Here is a 20,315-nt window from a genome sequence, read left to right as displayed (position 1 = left end):
TGCCGCACTGTCGGAAGGTCAGTGCTGAGGGAGCGCCGCACTGTTGGAGGGTCAGCGCTGAGAGAGTGCCGCACTGTCGGAGGGTCAGTGCTGAGGGAGTGCCGCACTGTTGGAGGGTCAGCGCTGAGAGAGTGCCGCACTGTCAGAGGGTCAGTGCTGAGGGAGTGCCGCACTGTTGGAGGGTCAGCGCTGAGGGAGTGCTGCACTGTCGGAGGGTCAGTGCTGGTGAATGTCAGAGGTTGTGTCTGTTCGATGTCGTGTTAAATTAACATGCAGTTAAATCAAGGTGTGCATCGTGGTCTGAAGGTCAATACTGGTGGAAGATTATCGATTATGTCATTCCTCCTTATGGGTGTTTGGGTGACAGGTATCAAATTCATTCATGTCCGGCCTTCGGTCAATGTAACATCCCGAGATGCTTCACCAGAGTAATATAAAATGAGGTCTGATACTGAGCAGTGGATGAAGATAATGATCAAAGAGACTAATTCTTACAGGGAGTCTTCAGTTGGAAAAGTGACTTTTAAGGAGAGAATTCTAAACCTTTGGGCCTAAGGCCCAATCGTGTTGTGATTATAATCATGGATGGGTAAAGAGTGCAGAATGAGGAGACTGCTGAGCTCTCAGAGGGGGGTTGAGGGACTGCAGGAGGTTACAGAGATACAGAGGGACAAGGCCATATGAGGGGTTTGATAAGCAAGGATAAGAACTTTTAGAGTCATGATGTTGCTGGACCAGGAGCCAGTGTAGGTCAGTGAGCAGAGGAAGTGAACCAAGAAAGGAGGTTTTTGGGCATGCTCAGGGATACAGAGTCTGATGTCTGATCCAGCCCAGAGCGCACTTTACAGACAGTGGAGACTGTCGTGATTCAAGGCACAATGAGGGTTTCAGGGTTGGATGAGCTGAGTCATTGGTGAGACTACAAGATGTTATCGGGGTGTCATATTGGCAGGAACACAATACTGGTGAGAATGTGAATTCAGGAATCACTGCATTTCAGACTGCAGCCAGGGATCTGGCTGGAATGAGTGGTTAGGACGTAGAGTCTGGAGCAGCAACTGACAACAAGGGCTCCAACCTCCCCAGTGCTGAACAGGAGGACATTCCCGCTCTCCCAGCACTGGATGCTGGGTCAGCCGTCTGATAGTTTGAGCTGGAAGCAGGTTCAAGTGAGGCATTCAGGAGGACACTGGACGCTGATTTGGACAGAAATGGTGAGCAGGGATTTGGGGAAGTGGCAGGGGATTGCCACAATGGAGCAAATGAGCTCTGTTCGTGCCTGTGACACTTGTGGTAGTTTAACAGCAGTGGAGGCACCGACAGAGCTGGTGGCATCAGTGTGTCTGTGAAAACTAACAGCATGTCTTCAGCTGGTGTCTACAAGGCCCAATTAAAGTTTAGATTAGATTCCCTACAGTGTGGAAACAGGCCATTTGGCCCAACAAGTCCACACCGACCCTCTGAAGAGTAACCCACCCAGACCCATTCCCCTTCTGACTAATTCACCTAACACTACGGGCAATTTAGCATGGCCAATTCATCTGACCTGCACATCTTTGGACTGTGGGAGGAGACCAGAGCCACCTGGAGGAAACCCACACAGACACGGGGAGAACATGCAAACTCCACACAGACAGTTGACCGAACCTGGGATCCTGGTGTTGTGAGGATTGGTGTTTTGGAGACTCTGAGGTAGTGGGAATGTTCCCCATAGTACAACACAGTGCAGCTGATGGGATACATCACTGGATATTACAGAGACAGCAGACGGACTGGGAGTAATCATCCAGGAATCCTTAGATTCTGAAAAACTACCAGGGGATTGGAAATTTGCCAAAGTAACAGCTTTATATGAAAAGGGGCAGTAACAAAAAAACACAGGTAACTATAGGCCAATTAGCTTAACACCTTTCCTTGGGAGAAGATTACAAACTATTATAAAGAATGTAGTCGCGGACCAATTAAAAATACATCATATAATCAAACAGGAGTCAGTGTGGCTTCATGAAGGGGAAATCATGGCGAACACATTTATTAAAAATGTGAGGTGATGCACTTTGGCAGGAATAATAGAGCAGTGGGGAAGGACTGAAGAAAGGTACAAGACAGTGGGATTTCTGAGCCCTTGTGCATGAATCATAAAATGCCAGCGTCCAAGGTCAGTGGGTAATAGGGAGGACAAATGGAATATTGATCTTTATTTCAAAGGGAATGGGGTGTAAAGGAGAGGGGGTTTGCTGTCTACAGCTGGAATAATTGCGAACAATTGCAGTCCCTTTACCTAAAAAAAGACAGACTGGAGGCAGTCCAGAGAAGGTTCACTCGACTGATCCCAGGGATGGAGGGACTGTCTTTTGAGATGAATTTGGAGGGTTTGGGCCTGCACTCATTGGGAATTCCGGAGGATGAGAGGTGACTTTATTGAAATATACAAGGTTCTCAGGGAACTGCAGAGGGTTGATGTGGAAATGTTGTTTCCCTTTGTGGGAGAGACTCAGACCAGAGGGGCATCAGCTCAGAATAAGGCGTTACTCATTTAAAACAGAGATGAGGAGGAATGTCTTAGATTAGATTAGATTACTTACAGTGTGGCCCTTCAGCCCAACAAGTCCACACCGACCCGCCGAAGCGCACCCACCCATATCCATTCCCCTACATCTAACACTACGGGCAATTTAGCATGGCCAATTCACCTGACCTGCACATTTTTGGATTGTGGGAGGAAACCTACACAGACACGGGGAGAATGTGCAAACTCCACACAGTCAGTTGCCTGAGGCAGGAATTGAACCCGGGTCTCTGGCGCTGTGAGACAGCAGTGCTAACCACTGTGCCACCGTGCCACCCACGGGCTCTCTCAGAGGGTTGTGAGTCTGTGGAATTCTTTACCACCGACGGCTGCTGAGGCTGGGTCACAAGCTGAGGATTATTGGTCAGTTATAATCTTGTTAAGTGGCAGGACAGACTGGATGGGCTGAATGGCCTTCTCCTGCCCCCATGTCTTAGTGACTATACTTCACAAAGTACTTTAACAGCTATAAAGCCCATTCGGGCCTGAGAGAGGAAAAGGTGCTATAAAAATGCAAGTTCTTTCAACCTTTAGGACACATCCAGCCTCCCTCCAATGACTGTGCAGTGGATGGTTCCAAGGGATTGCTCATGGATCATTGGGACCCATATAGTCGCTGGAGGAAGAGATGAGGAAGGGGACAGTGTTAGAAAGAGGACAATTGTTGGCTAGAACTCCCTTCTAGAAATCAACAATGGGTCGATATTGTGAACTGTAACCCAGTCAGAACAAACTGAGAGTAAAGAGCCCTAACAGAGAGCAATGGTCAGTGCTTCCTGAGCAGCATTGGAATTGGCTGCTGCTTCGAACTGGCTCAAACTAACTTCACATTTGAAAATTACAGTGACTATTGCCAAAGTGTATAAATGATAATGAATTTGATCACACTGATCAACTGAATGTGTCCCGACCTTGTCCATGGAGGAGTTTAGGTCAATCTTAACACATCAGGGTCATGAAAATCTGTAACTGATTCCAGCAAAATGTCGTGGATGTTAGGCTCAGCTGGGACGTTCAATACCGAGATGAATAGTGGGTTTTTTTTGTTGGGTAAGTGATTAAAAGTGTTGGTCAAACTGAGGAGATAGTTTTAAGATACAGATTAATGAGGATGGAACTGAATGGCAGAGTAAGTTCAAGGCCTGCTTTTGTTCCAGTGTCAGGATCACGGTCACATTTGCTGAGATGTTTATTGTTCATCGTCTGGCCTGTGTCTACTCCTTGAAACTCGTGTACAAGAGCCATTTGGCGGACCCTCGAGTGGAACATTACCATGTCATTTATGTCAGACTCAGGAGGCAAAGGACCAGCTGATCACTGTCTATCCACCAGGTGGCAGTGCAGGATCACTGATCAGACTCTGTTTCTCATTTCCTGCAAAAAGGGGGGGGGAGGGGAGTAGGGGAGGGAGGGGGCAGTAGGGAGAGGGGGACATAGAGAAAGAGGGAGGGAGGTGGGCAGTAGGGAGAGGGGGGCATAGAGAGAGGGGAGGGAGAGGGGGCAATAGGGAGAGAGGAGGGAGAGGGGCCAGTAGGGAGTGGGGACATAGAGAGAGAGGTGAGGGAGAGGGGCAATAGGGAGAGAGGAAGGAGAGGGGCAAGAGGGAGAGGGGACATAAAGAGAGGGGAGGGAGAGGGGCAATAGGGAGAGAGGAGGGGAGAAGGGGCAGTAGGGAGAGGGGGACATAGAGAGAGGGGAGGGAGGCGGGCAGTAAGGAGAGAGGTGGGAGAGGGGGCAATAGGGAGAGAGGAGGGAGGGGAACATAGAGAGAGGGGACATAGAGAGAGGGGAGGGAGAGGGGACAATAGGGAGAGAGGAGGGAGAGGGGACATAGGGAGAGGGGACATAGAGAGAGGGGAGGGAGAGGGGACATAGGGAGAGGGGCAATAGGGAGAGAGGAGGGAGGGGGCAATAGGGAGAGGGGACATAGAGAGAGGGGAGGGAGGGGGGACATAGAGAAAGGGGAGGGAGAGGGGCAATGGGAGAGGGGCAATAGGGAGAGAGGAGGGAGGGGGCAATAGGGAGAGGGGACATAGAGAGAGGGGAGGGAGGGGGGACATAGAGAAAGGGGAGGGAGAGGGGCAATGGGAGAGGGGCAATAGGGAGAGAGGAGGGAGGGGGCAATAGGGAGAGGGGACATAGAGAGAGGGGAGGGAGGGGGGACATAGAGAAAGGGGAGGGAGAGGGGCAATGGGAGAGGGGAGGGAGGGGGGACATAGAGAGAGGGGAGGGATGGGGGGCAGTAGGGAGAGGGGAGGGAGAGGGGCAATGGGAGAGGGGAGGGAGAGAGGGGACATAGGGAGAGGGGAGGGAGAGAGGGGGGATGTAGAGGAGGTGAGGGTGAGGGGGCAATACAGAGAGTGGGTAGGGAGAGGGTGGTTGCTGAGGGAGGAATTTTACTCCGGGGTTCTTGACCCAAGCTGTAATCTCCTGCAAACCTCCGAGGTCTCAGCCAAACTCTTAACTGGTCTCCTGTGCATCCCTCACTTTAATCACTCCATCATGGCGTATCCACTCTCTATACCCCCTCATCTATTGACCCTTCCATTTCACCATGACCCACTGACCCCCATTACCCTCTCAGCAACTGCCCTCCCATTATCCCCTCACCCACTGCCCCATTCCCCTCTGGCCCCTGTGTCCTCATCCCCCCAACTCCCTGTCCCCATTTCCCCCTCACTCCCTGCCTCCCATTCTCCCTCACTCCCTGCCCCCCATTCCCCCTCACTCCCTGCCTCCCATTCCCCCCTCACTCCCTGCCCCCATTCCTCCCTCCTGCCCTGCCCCCTATTCCCCCCTCGCTCCCTGTCCCCCATTCCCCCCTCACTCCCTGCCCCCCATTCCCCCATCACTCCCTGCCCTCCATTCCCCCCCCACTCCCCACACCCCCATTTCCCCTCCCCATTGATCCCTTCGCCCCATTTCCCCCTCACCCCCTGTGTCCCCCATCAGCCCACCCCCCCCCCCCCCCCGAGATCCCCCTCCCACCCCCTGCCTGTCCCCGAGTAGATATGAATGCCCCTTATTCAGACAGCAGAACATGAAGCTGAATTTACCTTTCCTGTCTGTCGTGGGTTTACCTGAAGTCCTGATCCTGAAAGAAGAAAGTCGATGTTTTAGAGAGTGGAGTTAAACATTGACCTTTCACCTCACAGCCCTGGGTTGGTGGTAATTATGGAGACAGTGTTACAGCAGGGACAGAGCACCAGACCCTGTAGCCTGCTCCTACCTCCTCACCCCTCCCCTTCAACTCTGCTTTTCCCAGAGCCCCAGTGAACCTGGAGATAGTTGTCACCACCCCCTGCATCCTGAAGCCTCCCTGTGCCTTCCCCAAACCCCATCCTGCCTACTGCCCATTGCTCTCCTAACCAGGACCAAGGCTTACCTCTGGCCAGGGGATAATTCCCAATAGGCCAGCAGGGCTCCAAACACCCAGAATTAAAAGCTAATCTCATGGTGACCACGGCAACAACTGACAACTGTTACAAAACCATCTGGGTCAGTAATGTCCTTTAGGGAAGAAATCTGCCTTCCCTCTCTGCTCTGGACTAAATGTGATGTAGTTGTAACAATGTGGCTGACTCTTGACCACCCTCTGAGATCGGCAGTCACACCCATTTCCCATGTTAATGAGAAACAACACTAGGAATACAAATGTGCACGATCCACTTACAGGGAGAACTGCAGATGCTGGAGATCAGAGTCCAGAGTGTGGCGCTGGAAAAGCACAGCAGGTCAGGCAGCATCTGAGGAGCAGGAGGCCTCATCCCTGATGATGGGCGTATGCCCAAAACATTGATTCTCCTGCTCCACAGATGCTGCCTGACCTGCTGTGCTTTTCCAGCGCCACACTCTGGACTCTGATTCACTTCCATCCCTATACATTGTCACTGGTCCCCTGGAATTGTTTGTCTGTTATTGCTTTGTTCACTTTTTAGAATCTGGTTTGAATGTGCCGCAACCAGGTAGAGTTTGATAGAGTTTGAACAGGAATCTTTCAAATTATCAACTCACAGACCAGGCCTGGCATTTAGTTCAGGTTCAGCTTGTTAATGTGTTTCAGTTCCCAGACAGAGCAAGCCAGAGCTGAAGTTAAGATTCACTAATGTTGACTGAGTTGTGGAATCTTTGACACAGAACAAGCCATTTGGGTCTAACTGTATCTTCCACAACCATCAGATGAGACCATAGGATAGATGAGCAGAATTAGGTCAGCGAACTTTGAGAAGATTTGTAGCTCAGGTTGAGGTTCTGGATGTAGGCTTGCTCGCTGAGCTGGAAAGTTCATTTTCAGACGTTTCATCACCATACTAGGTAACATCTTCAGTGAGCCTCCTGATGAAGCACTGGACGTGTAGCCCGCTTTCTTTTTATGTGTTTGTGTTTCTTTGAGTTGGTGATGTCTATCAACAAACACATTGACTTGGATCCCATTTACTACCCCCTGAAAAAAAGAACAGGAAATGACATCACCAGAGGAAATGACATCACCAACCCAAGGAAACCCAAACATACCAATAGAAAGCGGGCTACACCACCAGGGCTTCACCTGGAGGCTCACTGATGATGTTACCTAGTATGGTGACGAAATGTCTGAAAATGAACCTTCCAGCTCAGTGAGCAAACCTACATCCAGAACAGAATTAGGTCATTCAGGCCATCGAGCCTGCCCGACTATTCAAACATGGCTGATATGTTTCTCAACCCTATTCTCCTGCCTTCTCCCCGTAACCCTTTATTCCCCTTACTAATCAAGAACCTATCTATCTCTGACTTAAATATACCCAATGGCCTGACCTCCACAGCCCTCTGTAGCAGTGAGTTCCACTGGTTCCCCTCTCTCCAGCTGAAGGACATACATTGGAAGCTGAGTCCCTGAATGTTTTAAAGGTGGAATTGTATACATTCCTGGGAAGGAGGTGGGTGAAAGGTTCTTGTGGGGAGGTCCTTGACGGGCCAAATGGCCTAATCCCACTCTGTGCTTGTATCTTCATTGAGTCTCTCTCAAGTTGACCAAACCATGCAGAAAATGTTTAGCTTTTTCTGGCTCTACAACATGGTGCGTTTTATAATTTATAAATCAAAGGCAGAACACAAAGCTTCATGGGGAAGTGATGTTTAAGTAATAACTGTCCATGTGATGTTCCTGCAGCATTGATCGGAATGATAAACAAAAAGAGAAAAAGTGCAGATAGCTGAGGGGAAAGGAGGAATGGAGGATGTGCCTACACTGACTGGAATGAGGGGAAGAAGATGGACAGTGGTGGGAAATGTGGAAGGTCTGGCAGAGAGCAGCAGGCAAGTTTCTGAGGAACCTCAATCCTGGGCCTGCCCCAGGGATCTCCACATTAGCAGCTCTCTCCCTTATTCCCCCCCCCTCCCCCCACCCCACCCGACCCCCCCGGGATGGAGATGAGCTGCGGATCGAAAGACCGTGCGCTAACCCAGTGTTAGGATCTCAATTGCTACCCGCTGCCAGTCTTTGCCACTCTCCCATTCCACATGTTCGGGTTATGTTTCAGACTCTGTTTCCCTCTGATCCCAATCCCCTCCATCCATCCTGAATCCTTTCCTGTCACTATCCTGTTCTCTGTCCTCCCTGATCCCTCCCCCCCCCTCCTGGAGCACCCTTTACCTGACCCTGGCATTAATACCATCTCCGTCTTGTCTGTTCCTAAGGTCGTCTCCCCCTTGCAAACACTTAAAAGATATTCCTTTGGAGTAATTTGAGCTGTTACCAATGGCAACCCGGTGAGTGAGTCACAGTGGGATGTCAGAGTGAGACACACAGGACACGATGCAAATAGATTAATGGGAAGGCAAGGAGCTGAAACCTGAACAGAGAGGGTCCCACAGATAACATGGATGGTTGCATTTATTTAGCAATACACCTCACACCCAGAGAGTCACAAGATCAGATTGAGGTCAGGGAATGGTACCCCCATCCTCCTGTGGACTGAGTGCTCAGTAACTGTGTCTCTGGAGGGAGATCACAGTCTGTGGTAGAACAGGGGGGTCAGAGCCGACGAGAACTGCAAACATTACAGCTTTCTTCAATCAAGGTTATAAGCATCATGTCAGGAATTATTAATCAGTCATTTAAACTTCAGCAGTGGGGAATTATCCAGAAATAATCATTTGGGATAGAATTAACAGTCACATGGGAAAAGGTGGGTGCGTTTGGAAGAGTCAGTGCAAATTTCTAAAGGGAAAATTGGTCTAATTAAGTTTCTGGGTTGTTTTGAAGAGGTAGCAGTGAGGGTCAATAAGTAGGAGTGAGCATCCAAAGGGCAATAAAAGACAGTGCGCCATGATAGGCCTGTGAGGGGAGTGAGAGATCCTGGTATGGCAAGGACAGCAGGAACATGAATACAAAAACGGCTGAGTGATAGGAAACAGAGAGGAATGCTCAATGGGTATTTTTCAGGCTGGAGAAGGATTTATAGGGGGACTCCCCCCAGGGGTCAGTGTTGGGACACTTGCTTTTTCTGATTATATCTAATTAATCTCGATCTTGGTGTGCAGGGGACAATTTTAAAGTTTGCAGCTGACACAAAACTCAAAAGCATTGCACATTGTGAGAACAGTGTAAACTCTGAAATGACATTGAAACGTGGTGGTGAGGTGTGTGGATTGGTGGCAGATGAGGTTCAGTGCAGAAAGTGTGAGGTGATGCATTTTAGTGCATGGAACATGGAGATAGTATCGAATAAAGGAAACTGTTCTAAAGGCTGTCGGAGCAGAGTTACCTGGCTGTACATCTGCATACGACATTAAAGGTAGGGAAAGCTGTTAATAAATCATACAGTGTTCCAGGCTTCATTAACAGGGCCATGGAGCATGAGAAGGAGCAGGGGATGTTGAATCTGTAGAGAACATTGCTCCGAGCTCAGCTGGAGTATTATGTACAGTTCAGTTTAGGTAACATGGACATTGAGGAGTTGGACCACAGGTTCTGTTTCTGTGCTGTATCACTCTGTATCCAGTTAAAGAGGACTGGTGTAGCAAAATAAGGCATGTTGTAGACACTGAAGCAAGTTACAGCGATGGGGATGGTAGTCTGGAATGCAGTACATTTCAAATATGTGGAGGGACTATCGGGAAGGGAGTTTTCAAAATCCTAAGGTACCTGGACAAGGAGAAACTGTTCAATCATCAAGGAATCAAGAACCAGAGGGTACAGTCTGGAAGTGTTTTTTGGAAAGAGTCAAAAATGATGCGAGAGAAAGCTGTTTTACTCAGTGAGTGGTTAGGGTCTGGAATACAGGGGTTGGACGTGTGGATGGAGACAGGTTCAACTGAAGCATTCCAAAGGACAGAGGGTAGTGACTTACACAGAAACAATGTATAGGGTTAGGGGGAGAAGGCAAGAGTTTGGCACTAAATCTAACTGTTCAGAAAGGCAGTGCAGACTCGATGGGCTGAATGGCCTCCTTCAGCACTATGACAATGTCATTCTGTGAAATCTAACCCGGTCATTTACCAGTCCATCAGTCTCCTCTCGATCATCAGTAAAGTGATGGAAGGTGTCGCCAGCAGTGCTATTGAGCAGCACCTGCTCAGCAATAACCTGCTCAATGACACCTAGTCTGGGTTCCCCCAGGGTCATTCAGCTTCTGACCTCATTCCAGCCCCTCATCCCCAGTGTCTCACACAATAATTATCCTTTGGACAGCATCACATACACAGATCCTCTGAGCTTTACCATCTTGATGTGCACAAACTTGCTTCTGTGTTCCCTGCAATAACTCATCAAACCAGCCTATTGCCCCCAGTTACATGGGGAAAGGAGCAAGTCATTCACCCTCTTGAGTCTGTGCCACCATTGAATGAGATCATGGCTGATCCAGAGCTTAACTCCATATATCTGCCTTTGGCTCATACCTCTTTATAGCTTTGCTTAACAAAACTGTAACTGTCTCAGATTTAAAATTAACAATTGATTCAGCATCCACTGCCATTTATGGAAGAAACTTTGAAACATCTCACACCCTCTGTGTGTCGCTGTGCTTTCGAACATCTCTCCTGATGTGGCTGGCTCTAATTTCTAGACTGTACCCCAGTTGGTGAGAGGTGCTATGCCAATGCAGCTTTTTCTTCCACTACCTGCTGCCTATATCTGTTTCTGTTTATAATCAGTGAGAGCAGACCTGGTAACTCTCCCTCTGTCTATCGCAGAGTTGAATCTCCAGCCTGTTCCACCAACTGCTCCTTTGAGATACTGTTCAATTATGTTATTAATGAGCTGGATGTTGTAATGAATGAAATTCCTGAGCATTCCCAGGTTGTGGACTGCGTTAAACATCCCCTGAGCATCTGAGGTTATTTATGGAAAAGAACACAAAGCAATCTGGAGTAGAAATAATTAATGGGAAAAAGTAAATTTCAATAGTGTCAAGAATGGATTGTTTCAGATAAATTGGAATTAAAGGTTGACAGACGAAACAGGAAAGCGACAATATGCTGCTTTCACAGAGGAGCTGGTTCGGTTGTAATTGAGGGACATTCCAATGAGGGGGAAAATAGGACAAATACATTTACAGCTCCTTGAATAATGAAAGAGAACAAGAACAAGGTGAAGCAAAAACAAATGTGCTTCTGACAGATTTCAAGTTGAGAATGATGCAGCTGAGAACCAGACTGAATATAGAAACTACGGAGAGAGAATAATTAAAAAGAGTGAGAGAAGTAAAGAGAGGCAATGAGAAGAGACTGTCAGTTAATGTAGGGAGCTAGGAGGTGATTAACATGTGGAAACCCTGGAAATGACCTTTATGCTGCATCTATCACTGCCAAGGGAGAAAGGTTCGTTAAAGTCGGAGTGAAAGAGGGTTCGTTTTTGAGATTCTCAATGGACTACACATTGATGAAGAGAAGGGATGTGAATGACTGGCTGTTCTTTAAGCTGTGAAGTTACCAGGGCCAGATGAAGTAGAACTAAAATTGCTGAGGGGAGTAACAGGGAGATATTACAGAGGCACAAGCTGTTCACCTCATCCGGAGAGCGGGAAGCAGTACACGCCAAAATACTGAATGTTTTCAAGAAGGAGTTAGACATAGTTCTGAGGGATAAAGGGATCGAAAGGAATGGAACTGGGGAACAGGCGACTGAGTTGGACGATCAGCCATCATCACAGTGAATTGTAGAGCAGGCTCAAAGGGCCGAATGGCCTCTGCTCACTCCGATTCTCCTTCGGGACAGAAGTGATGCTGATGGATTGGAGAGTTGCTAATATTGTATCAGGAAATAAAGAGTGTAAAGATGAGCTCAGTGGCTCCAGGCCAGTTAAGCTTCACCTCGGTGGTGACATCACTTTCTGAAACAATAGTGTGGAACAAAACAAACAGCCAGAGAGACTATTGGGGACCAGAAGGACAGAGGCTGGCTGGTGGATTGACAGACAGACACTTGGTGTATTTAACAATTTATGGGGGGCACGGTGGCACAGTGGTTAGCACTGCTGCCTCACAGCGCCAGGGACCCAGGTTCAATTCCCGCCTCAGGTGACTGACTGTGTGGCGTTTGCACGTTCTCCCCGTGTCTGCGTGGGTTTCCTCCGGGTGCTCCGGTTTCCTCCCACAGTCCAAAGATGTGCAGGTTAGGGTGGATTGGCCATGCTAAATTGCCCGAAGTGTTAGGTGAAGGGGTAAATGTAGGGGAATGGGTATGGGTGGGTTACGTTTCAGTGGGTTGGTGTGGACTTGTTGGGCCGAAGGGCCTGTTTCCACACTGTAAATAATCTAATCTAAAAAAAATCTCCAATTTAATGAAGAGAGGTATAAAGTAGGAAGAATGAGGGGTGACAATCCTAAAGGTATAACTGTAACTTGGGGGGTGCAGGTGTGTAGGGACCTGGGGCAAAATGAGCAGCGATTTTTGAGAAGATTGTGACCACAAGAATGATGTAGAAGGACACCACTCTGACTGAGACAGCACACACGCGCATCCTAGGAGAGGCGAAGCAAAGACATACATGAGAATTCTTAGAGGCATGGCATTCTAACCAGAACCCCATCAATAAACACATCGACTTAGATCCCATCTACCTTCCCTTGAAAAATACCGGAAAATACATCACCCACTTTAAGAAACTAAGACCAATTAATAGAGAGGTGGGACATAGCACCAGCACTTCACCGGAGACTCTCACTGATGATGTTACCTAGTCATGATGACAAAACGTCTGAAAACAAACCTTCCAGATCAGCGAGCTAACTTACAGACTTATAAATGTGCAGAAATCACTGAAGGTAACAAGACAGGTTGAGAAAGTGGTTAAAAAGAGCTATGTGGAATCCTGACTTTCTAAAGACAGCCACTGAGAAGAGAAGTGAGACAGTTCTATAAACTTTATAAATACCTGGTTCAGGCTCAATCAGAGTATTGTGTTCAATCTGAAATGAGGCAAAGTCTTCAGAGAGATTGCAGAAATGATTTACAAGAATGATTCCAGGGTCAAGGGACTTCATTTACAGTAGTAAGCTGATAAAGTTGTCACTGTTCTCCATGGAGAACACAAGGTTGTGCAGCGATTTGATTGAGATATTCAAAATCTTGAAGGGTTTTGACCTGGCAAATCAAATAACTTAGGGCTTTTTAAATAAAACATTCACTCACAGAATGAGGGCTTGACTGATTCGGCCAGCATTGATTGTCTGTCCCTAATTGCCCAGAGGGCTGTTAAGAATCAGCCACATTGTAGAAAAGGCTGTAGAGAGGGCTTTAAATACATCAGAGGGGGAGGGACTCAGGAAGGGGCTGATGTGTCGGGTTACAAAGTAAAAGGTGTAGCAGCATCGTACCATAAATATTCTGATGATACCCAGAGTTTGACAGAAAATAACAGGTGTACAGAAAGGGGTAAGAAAAAGTAGAAAGACAAAATTAATTCTTTATTTGAATGTGTGTAGTATTCAGAACAAAATGCATGAATTCATGGTTTAAAAAAGAGGTTAATGTAGCCACTTGTAAGTACAGAAATTGTTTTTATGTTGGATATTTAATGTACATTCGTCAGTACGGGGTTCATAACTCGAGGACATGTTCACACTCTTTATATTGACATTGTTACATGGAGATCCAAGCTGGGAAATAATTATTCAGGGGTATGTGACTTTTTAAAATGGCAGGCAGGAAGGAAAGGGAGGTGGGGTAGCATTGTTAGTACAAGATGGAATTAGTATGTTAGCAAGAAATAACTTTGCATCAGAAGATGAAGATCCCATGTTATAAGTAAGAGCCTAAATAACGGTTATTGCAAAGGAATGAAGATGGTATTGACTGGAGTGGACTGGGAAAGGAGATTGGCCGGAATGATGGTTGAGGAACAATGGCAGACATTTAAAAAAGGATTCTAGGAACCAAATTGTGGTTAACCAGGGAAGTTATGGCTAGTTTCAAAGTGAAAGAAAACACATACAATATGGGAAAGATTAGTGGCCAACAAGAGAATTGAGACAGTTTTAAAAGCAAACAAAAGACGTTTGTTCCCGTATCATCTCAGGTCCAGCAAACCCTCTCGCTATGGCCCCTCATACTCACATTCCCTTATGCCACTAGATCCAAACTCCACTGCTTCTCATATCATCTATACCAATCAGTATCCCTTATCCTCCATCATATTTTGTGCCCTTTTGCTAGCTTTGTTACAACGCATAACAACAATGTCCCTCATAAACCACCTTTTCCCCCCACACCCTTCATGCCAACTAACCCAGTATCTCGTATTGTTAGACCACAGGATCCATGAGATGAAATAAGGTAAAGTTCTAAGTGCTGACTGATTAATTCACTGTATCAAAAACACTCTTATTGTTTAGATAAAAATCACGATATTTAATTTCCTTAAACTACTTAATTCCTTATATGTAAAATAAAAATTGTATTCATAGTCCCATTTTAGGCACATTATATGCAGGTGGAGCTGTCAATCAAAATATGAACTGACCGGTACCCTGCCATGATAATGGTAGGTTGTGAAATACATCATGCAACATGTATACTTAATGGTTGTCCCCAAATCGATGCTAACAGACAGAGCAAAGCAGCAAGCATTGATTTTAATGCTACAAGCTGTTGTTTAAATGCCTTAACAATATAACACTCTCTTTAGAGTCCCCTTGACAGTTTACCCACTTGCTATTTCCATTTATATTTACTTTTAACAATTCCAAAGAGCATTTTGCTGCTCCTAAAGATGTTCCTGGACCAACAGAAAAGATGAGTATTGTTCTCCAAAATAGTGGTGTACCTCTCAAAGAATTCCATGCATTTTAAACCTTTTTATGAAAGGTGTAAAAGCCATCAGTCAGAATTTGGACAAACAACAAGTGGAAATTGGATCTGTGGCTACACTTTTATCTGTACAATTGTTCCTCAAGATTGCCAAAGTGCAGAATGCAAAATGTACTTTATCACCTCCCCATGGACTGGCACGGTGACTCAGTGGTTAGCCCTGCTGCCTCATAGCACCAGGGACCCAGGTTCGATTCCAGCCTTGGGAGACTGCCCCTGTGGAGTTTGTACATTCTCCCCGTGTCTGCGTGGGTTTCCTCCAGCAGTCCAAAAATGTGCAGGCCAAGTGAATTGGCCGTGCTAAATTGCCCATAATGCTAGGTGGATTAGTCAGAGGAAAATGGGTCTGGGTGGGTTACTCTTCAGAGGGTCAGTGTGGACTTGTTGGGCCAAAGGGCATGTTTCCACACTGTAGGGAATCGAATCATTTACATTGGTGGGTGCTGACTCAGGGGAGCATTTCCAGATCCTGGTAACATGAAAATTCAGACTGGTGACTCTGTTTCTCTCACCAGAGATGCTGTCAGACCTGATGAGTTTTTCCAGCTTTCTCCTGTTTGTTTGAGATTGCCAGCATCTGTACTATTTCCTTTCTGTACAGCATCAGTTGGTGTTTGCTGTAGAGATTCCCAAACATCTCCCCCAAGTGACTGCTACATTCACCCTGAAAGGTCTGGTCATAATTTTTGGCAATGCTTCTAATTCCTAACTAATCTGAGCCTCTGATTGTTTTACAATGATTGAGTGACTGATTGATTTATTGTTGTCACATTTATGGAGATACAGTGAAAAGTGTTGATTTCTAAGCTGTGCAGGACAGATCGTACCATACAGAGTGTATCCCAGAGTGCAGAATATAGTGTTCCATCTGCAGAGACGGTGCAGAGACTGAGAGATCAGAATTAACATTCGAGAGGTCTGTTCAAAAGTTTGATAACAGTAGGAAGAGACTGTTCCTGAATATATTTGAATGTATATTCAAAGTTTCATATCTTCTGCCCAATGGAAGAGGGTGAAAGAGATTATATCTGAGGTGGGAGGGGTCTTTGATGACGTTAACTGCTTTTGCCCTTTTTACCTCTAAAACCTTAAGTGTCTAAACCCCAGAGAATATAATCTGCATTTGTTTTTTCTCCAAGACAATAAGAAATAGGATCAGGAGTAGGCCGTTCAGCCCATCAGGTCTGGTCTGCTATTCAGTCAGATCACGGCTGACCTGACCATCCTCAACTCCACTTTCCTGTCTTTTTCCTTGAACCCTTGATTCCTTTATGGATTACCTCCTCTTCATCTCCAGGTGACCCCTTATTCTGAAAAGTGGCTCCATGGTCGTCGATTCTCTCACAAGGGAAAAACCTTTCCACATCGACCCTGTCGAGTTCCCTCAGAACCTGGTCTGTTTGAATCAGGTCACCTCCTGTTCTTCTATCCCAATGAGTACAGGCCCAATGTACTCAACCTCTCCTCATGAGACTGCCCCTCCATCCCTGATATTCTGTCCGTGTAGTGTGACTCCTGAACTGCAGGCATCATTCTAATAAATCTGATATACTCTCTCCAAGGGTATGATCCCCCTACTCAGGCATCGTCCCCAAATCTGTTCACAGAGATCCAAATACCATCTAACCTAGGCTCTGGGTAGCTAGCACATGACCTCTAATCCATTTCTTTTAGAATTTTTATTAATTCGTAGGACTTGCTTGTCACTGGCTGGGCCCAGTATTTATTGCCCATCCCTAGTTGCCCCCTTGAGAAGGGGGGGTGTGAGCTGCCTTCTTGAACTGCTGCCGTCCATGTGCTGTAGGTAGATCTCACGTGGAGGTGCCGGTGTTGGACTGGGGTGGACAAAGTCAGAAATCACACGACACCAGGTTAGAGTCCAACAGATTTATTAGGAATCACAAGCTTTCAGAGCACTGCTCCTTCATCAGGTGAAGTGGCTTGGAGGGGAACTTGCAGGGGGTGGTGTTCCCATGTATCTGCTGCCCTTATCCTTCTAGATGGAAGTGGGCCTGGGTTTGGAAGGTGCGGTCTGAGGATCTTTGGTGAATTTCTGCAGTGCATCTTGCACACACTGCTGCTACTCAACATTGGTGATGGAAGGAGGGGATGTTTGTAGATGTGATGCCAATCAAGCGGTTGCTTTGTCCTGGATGGTGTTGAGCTCCTTGAGTGTTGTTGGAGCTGCACCCATCCAGGCAAGTGGGGAGTATTCCATCTCATTCCTGACTTGTGTCGTGTAGATGGTGGACAGGCTTTGGGGAGTCAGGAGGGGAGTTACTCACTGCAGGATTTCTCACCTCTGACCTGCTCTTGTAGCCACTGTGTTTATGTGGTGAGTCCAGTTGAGTTTCTGGTCAATGATAACCCCCAGGATGTTGATAGCGGGGGACTCAATGATGGTAAAACCATTGAATGTAAAGGGGTGGTGGTTAGATTGTCTGTTATTGGAGATGGTCATAGCCTGGCATTGTATTTTGTCAATGTACCTTGCCACATGTCAGCCCATGACTTGATATTGCCCAGATGTTGCTGTATTTGAGTCTCTGAGGAGTTGTGAATCATGTTGGACATTGTGCAATCATTGGTGACATCCCTAATCCTGGCCTTATGATAGAGAGATGATAGTTATTGATGAAGCAACTGAAGATTATTGGTTTCCAGTCCTCTCACTCTAAAGTTACAAATCATACAACACCAGGTTATAGTCCAACAGGTTTCATTGGAAGCACTAGCTTTCGGAGCGACGCTCCTTCATCAGGTGGTTTTGGAGAACACGATTGTAAGATACAGAATTTATAGCAGAAGTTTACAGTGTGATGTAACTGAAATTAGACATTGAAAAATACCTTCATTATTTGTTGATAGTTTCACTTCTTTCATATGTAAATCACAAAACTTTTAAAAAAAATTTACATTCTCAGGTTAACTGTAACAATTGGTGTCAGCCCAGATAAGATGTTGAAGGTGTTAGCCCCTGTGTTCCCTGTCTGTGCCATAATGTTTAGACTGATTCTAATCTAAAAACTGAGTTAACAGAATCTTACATGGATTCATGCAGTTTTTAAGCAAAGTACAATGTAACTCTGCAAGTACAACTTCACCCCACAAACATATTGTGTGTGTGTGTGTGTGTGTCTGTCTGTCTGTCTGGTGTAGGGGGTTGTGAGTGTGAGAGAGAGTGTATGTGTGTGTGTGTGTGATTGTAAAGTGTCTTAAGTCTGTGATAGGATGCATCTATGAGTGTGGGAGTGTGTGTGTCTGTAGGAGTGTGTGTGAGTGTCTGTGTATACGTGTGTGTGTGTGTGTGTGTATACGTGTGTGTGTGTGTGTGTGTGTATAGGAGTGCCTCTGTGTGTGTGTTTGTGTGTGTGTGTTGTGCGCGCACGCGTGTGTATAATGCACTGGTGGTCACCTGTAGTGTCACATGAACCCAAGATCCCGGTTGAGGCCCTCCCTATGGGTACCGAACTTAGCTATCAGCCTCTGCTCGGCCACTTTTCGCTGCTGCCTGTCCCAAAGTCCACCTTGGAGGATGGTCACCCGAAGGTCCGAGGTCGAATGTCCTGGACCGTTGAAGTGTTCCCCAACTGGGAGGGAACATTCCTGTCTGCTGCTCGGTTTCCCCAATGTACCATGCCTCAGGGCATCTTTGCCTGCAGCATATGAGATAGACAACGTTGGCTGAGTCACATGAGTACCTGCCATGTACAAGGTGGGAGGTGTTCCCACGTGTAATGGTGGTATCTATGTCCACACTCTGACATGTCTTGTAGCGCCTACAGTGACAGGGTTGTACGGAGTTACACGTGGGGACACCTCCCACCTTGTACATGGCAGGTACCCATGTGACTCAGCCAACGTTGTCTATCTTATACGTTGCAGGCAAGGATGCCCGGAGGCATGGTACATTGGGGAAACCGAGCAAAGGCTACGACAACAGATAAATGGGCACCACACAACAATCAACAGACAGGAGGGTTCCCTCCCAGTTGGGGAACACCTCAGTGGTGCAGGACATTCAGCCTCGGACCTTCGGGTGACCATTCTCCAAGGCAGACTTTGGGACAGGCAGCAGAGAAAAGTGGCCGAGCAGAGGCTGATAGCTAAGTTCGGTACCCATAGGGAGGGCCTCAACCGGGACCTTGGGGTCATGTCACATTACAGGTGATCACCATTGCACTATACACACAGAGACACTCCTACACACACACACTCACACACACACATGCACTCCTACACACACATATGCACACAGACACACATATACACAAGCACTCACACACACTCCTATAGACACACACCCTCACACATGCAGCCTCTCACAGACTTAGACACTTTACACTCACATACACACACATATACTCTCTCTCTCACACTCACAACCTCCCCACCCAAAGACAGACAGACAGACACACACATATACACAGACACACACACAAAAACCCACATGCACACTATATATATATGTTTGTTGGGTGAATTTGTACTTGCAGAGTTACATTGTACTTTGCTTAAAAACTGCATGAATCCATGTAAGACTCTGTTAGCTCATTTTTTAGATTAGATCAGTCTAAACGTTATGGCACAGACAGGGAACACAGGGACTAACACCTTCAACATCTCAACATCTTATCTGGGCTGACACCAATTGTTACAGTTAACCTGAGAATGTAACTTTTAAAAAAAGTTTTGTGATTTACACATGAAAGCAGTGAAACTATCAACAAACAATCAAGGTATTTTTCAATGTATAATTTCAGTTACATCACACTGTAAACTTTTGCTATAAATTCTGTGTCTTACAATCGTGTTCTCCACAACCACCTGATGAAGGAGCGTCGCTCCCAAAGCTAGTGTACTTCCAATTAAACCTGTTGGAATATAACCTGGTGTTGTGTGATTTTTAACTTTGTACAGCCCAGTCCAACACTGGCATCTCCAAATCACTGTAGTCAGCATTCTAATCGTCTTTATATTGTTCATGATATTTTGAAGATGCTTGTACCTGAGCTCACAACTCTCATTGTTCCCCACTGTTTCTAACATCTCACCAGGAATACATTTCCCTGGTCCTGTCTTTTTTCACATCCAGACTGAGTAACCACATATTGTGGGTGGCACGGTGGCACAGTGGTTAGCCCTGTTGCCTCACAGTGCTAGAAACCAGGGTTCAATTCCTGCCTCAGGCGACTCTCTGTGTGGAGTTTATGCATTCTTCCTGTGTCTGCATGGGTTTCCTCCTACGATCCAAAAAATGTGCAGGTTAGGAGAATTGGTTAAGTTGCCTGTAGAGTTAGATGGAGGGGGGTGGGCTGGTGTGGACTTGTTGGGCTGAAGGGCCTGTTTCCACACTGTAAGTAATCTAATTTGCCAACATTGAAATCTATTCAGCACAGTTTTTCCCATTTACTTAATCTATTGATATCTCTTTGTGATTTTATGTATTTG

General features: G+C 46.6%; 1 protein-coding gene across 1 annotated transcript in view; it reads right to left on the bottom strand.

Moving 5' to 3' along the window:
* Positions 1–20,315, bottom strand: part of LOC140453230 (uncharacterized) — a 144,600-nt gene that overhangs the window by 5,057 nt on the left and 119,228 nt on the right. The window contains exon 3 of the mRNA XM_072547805.1: positions 5,626–5,663. Coding sequence (XP_072403906.1) covers positions 5,626–5,663 — 38 coding nt within the window. The remainder of the gene's footprint in view (positions 1–5,625; positions 5,664–20,315) is intronic.

The sequence above is a fragment of the Chiloscyllium punctatum genome, chromosome 26 (genome assembly GCF_047496795.1).
Source record: "Chiloscyllium punctatum isolate Juve2018m chromosome 26, sChiPun1.3, whole genome shotgun sequence".
In the NCBI taxonomy this organism is placed as follows: Eukaryota; Metazoa; Chordata; class Chondrichthyes; order Orectolobiformes; family Hemiscylliidae; genus Chiloscyllium; species Chiloscyllium punctatum.
This window is presented reverse-complemented; position numbering and strand designations above follow the sequence as displayed.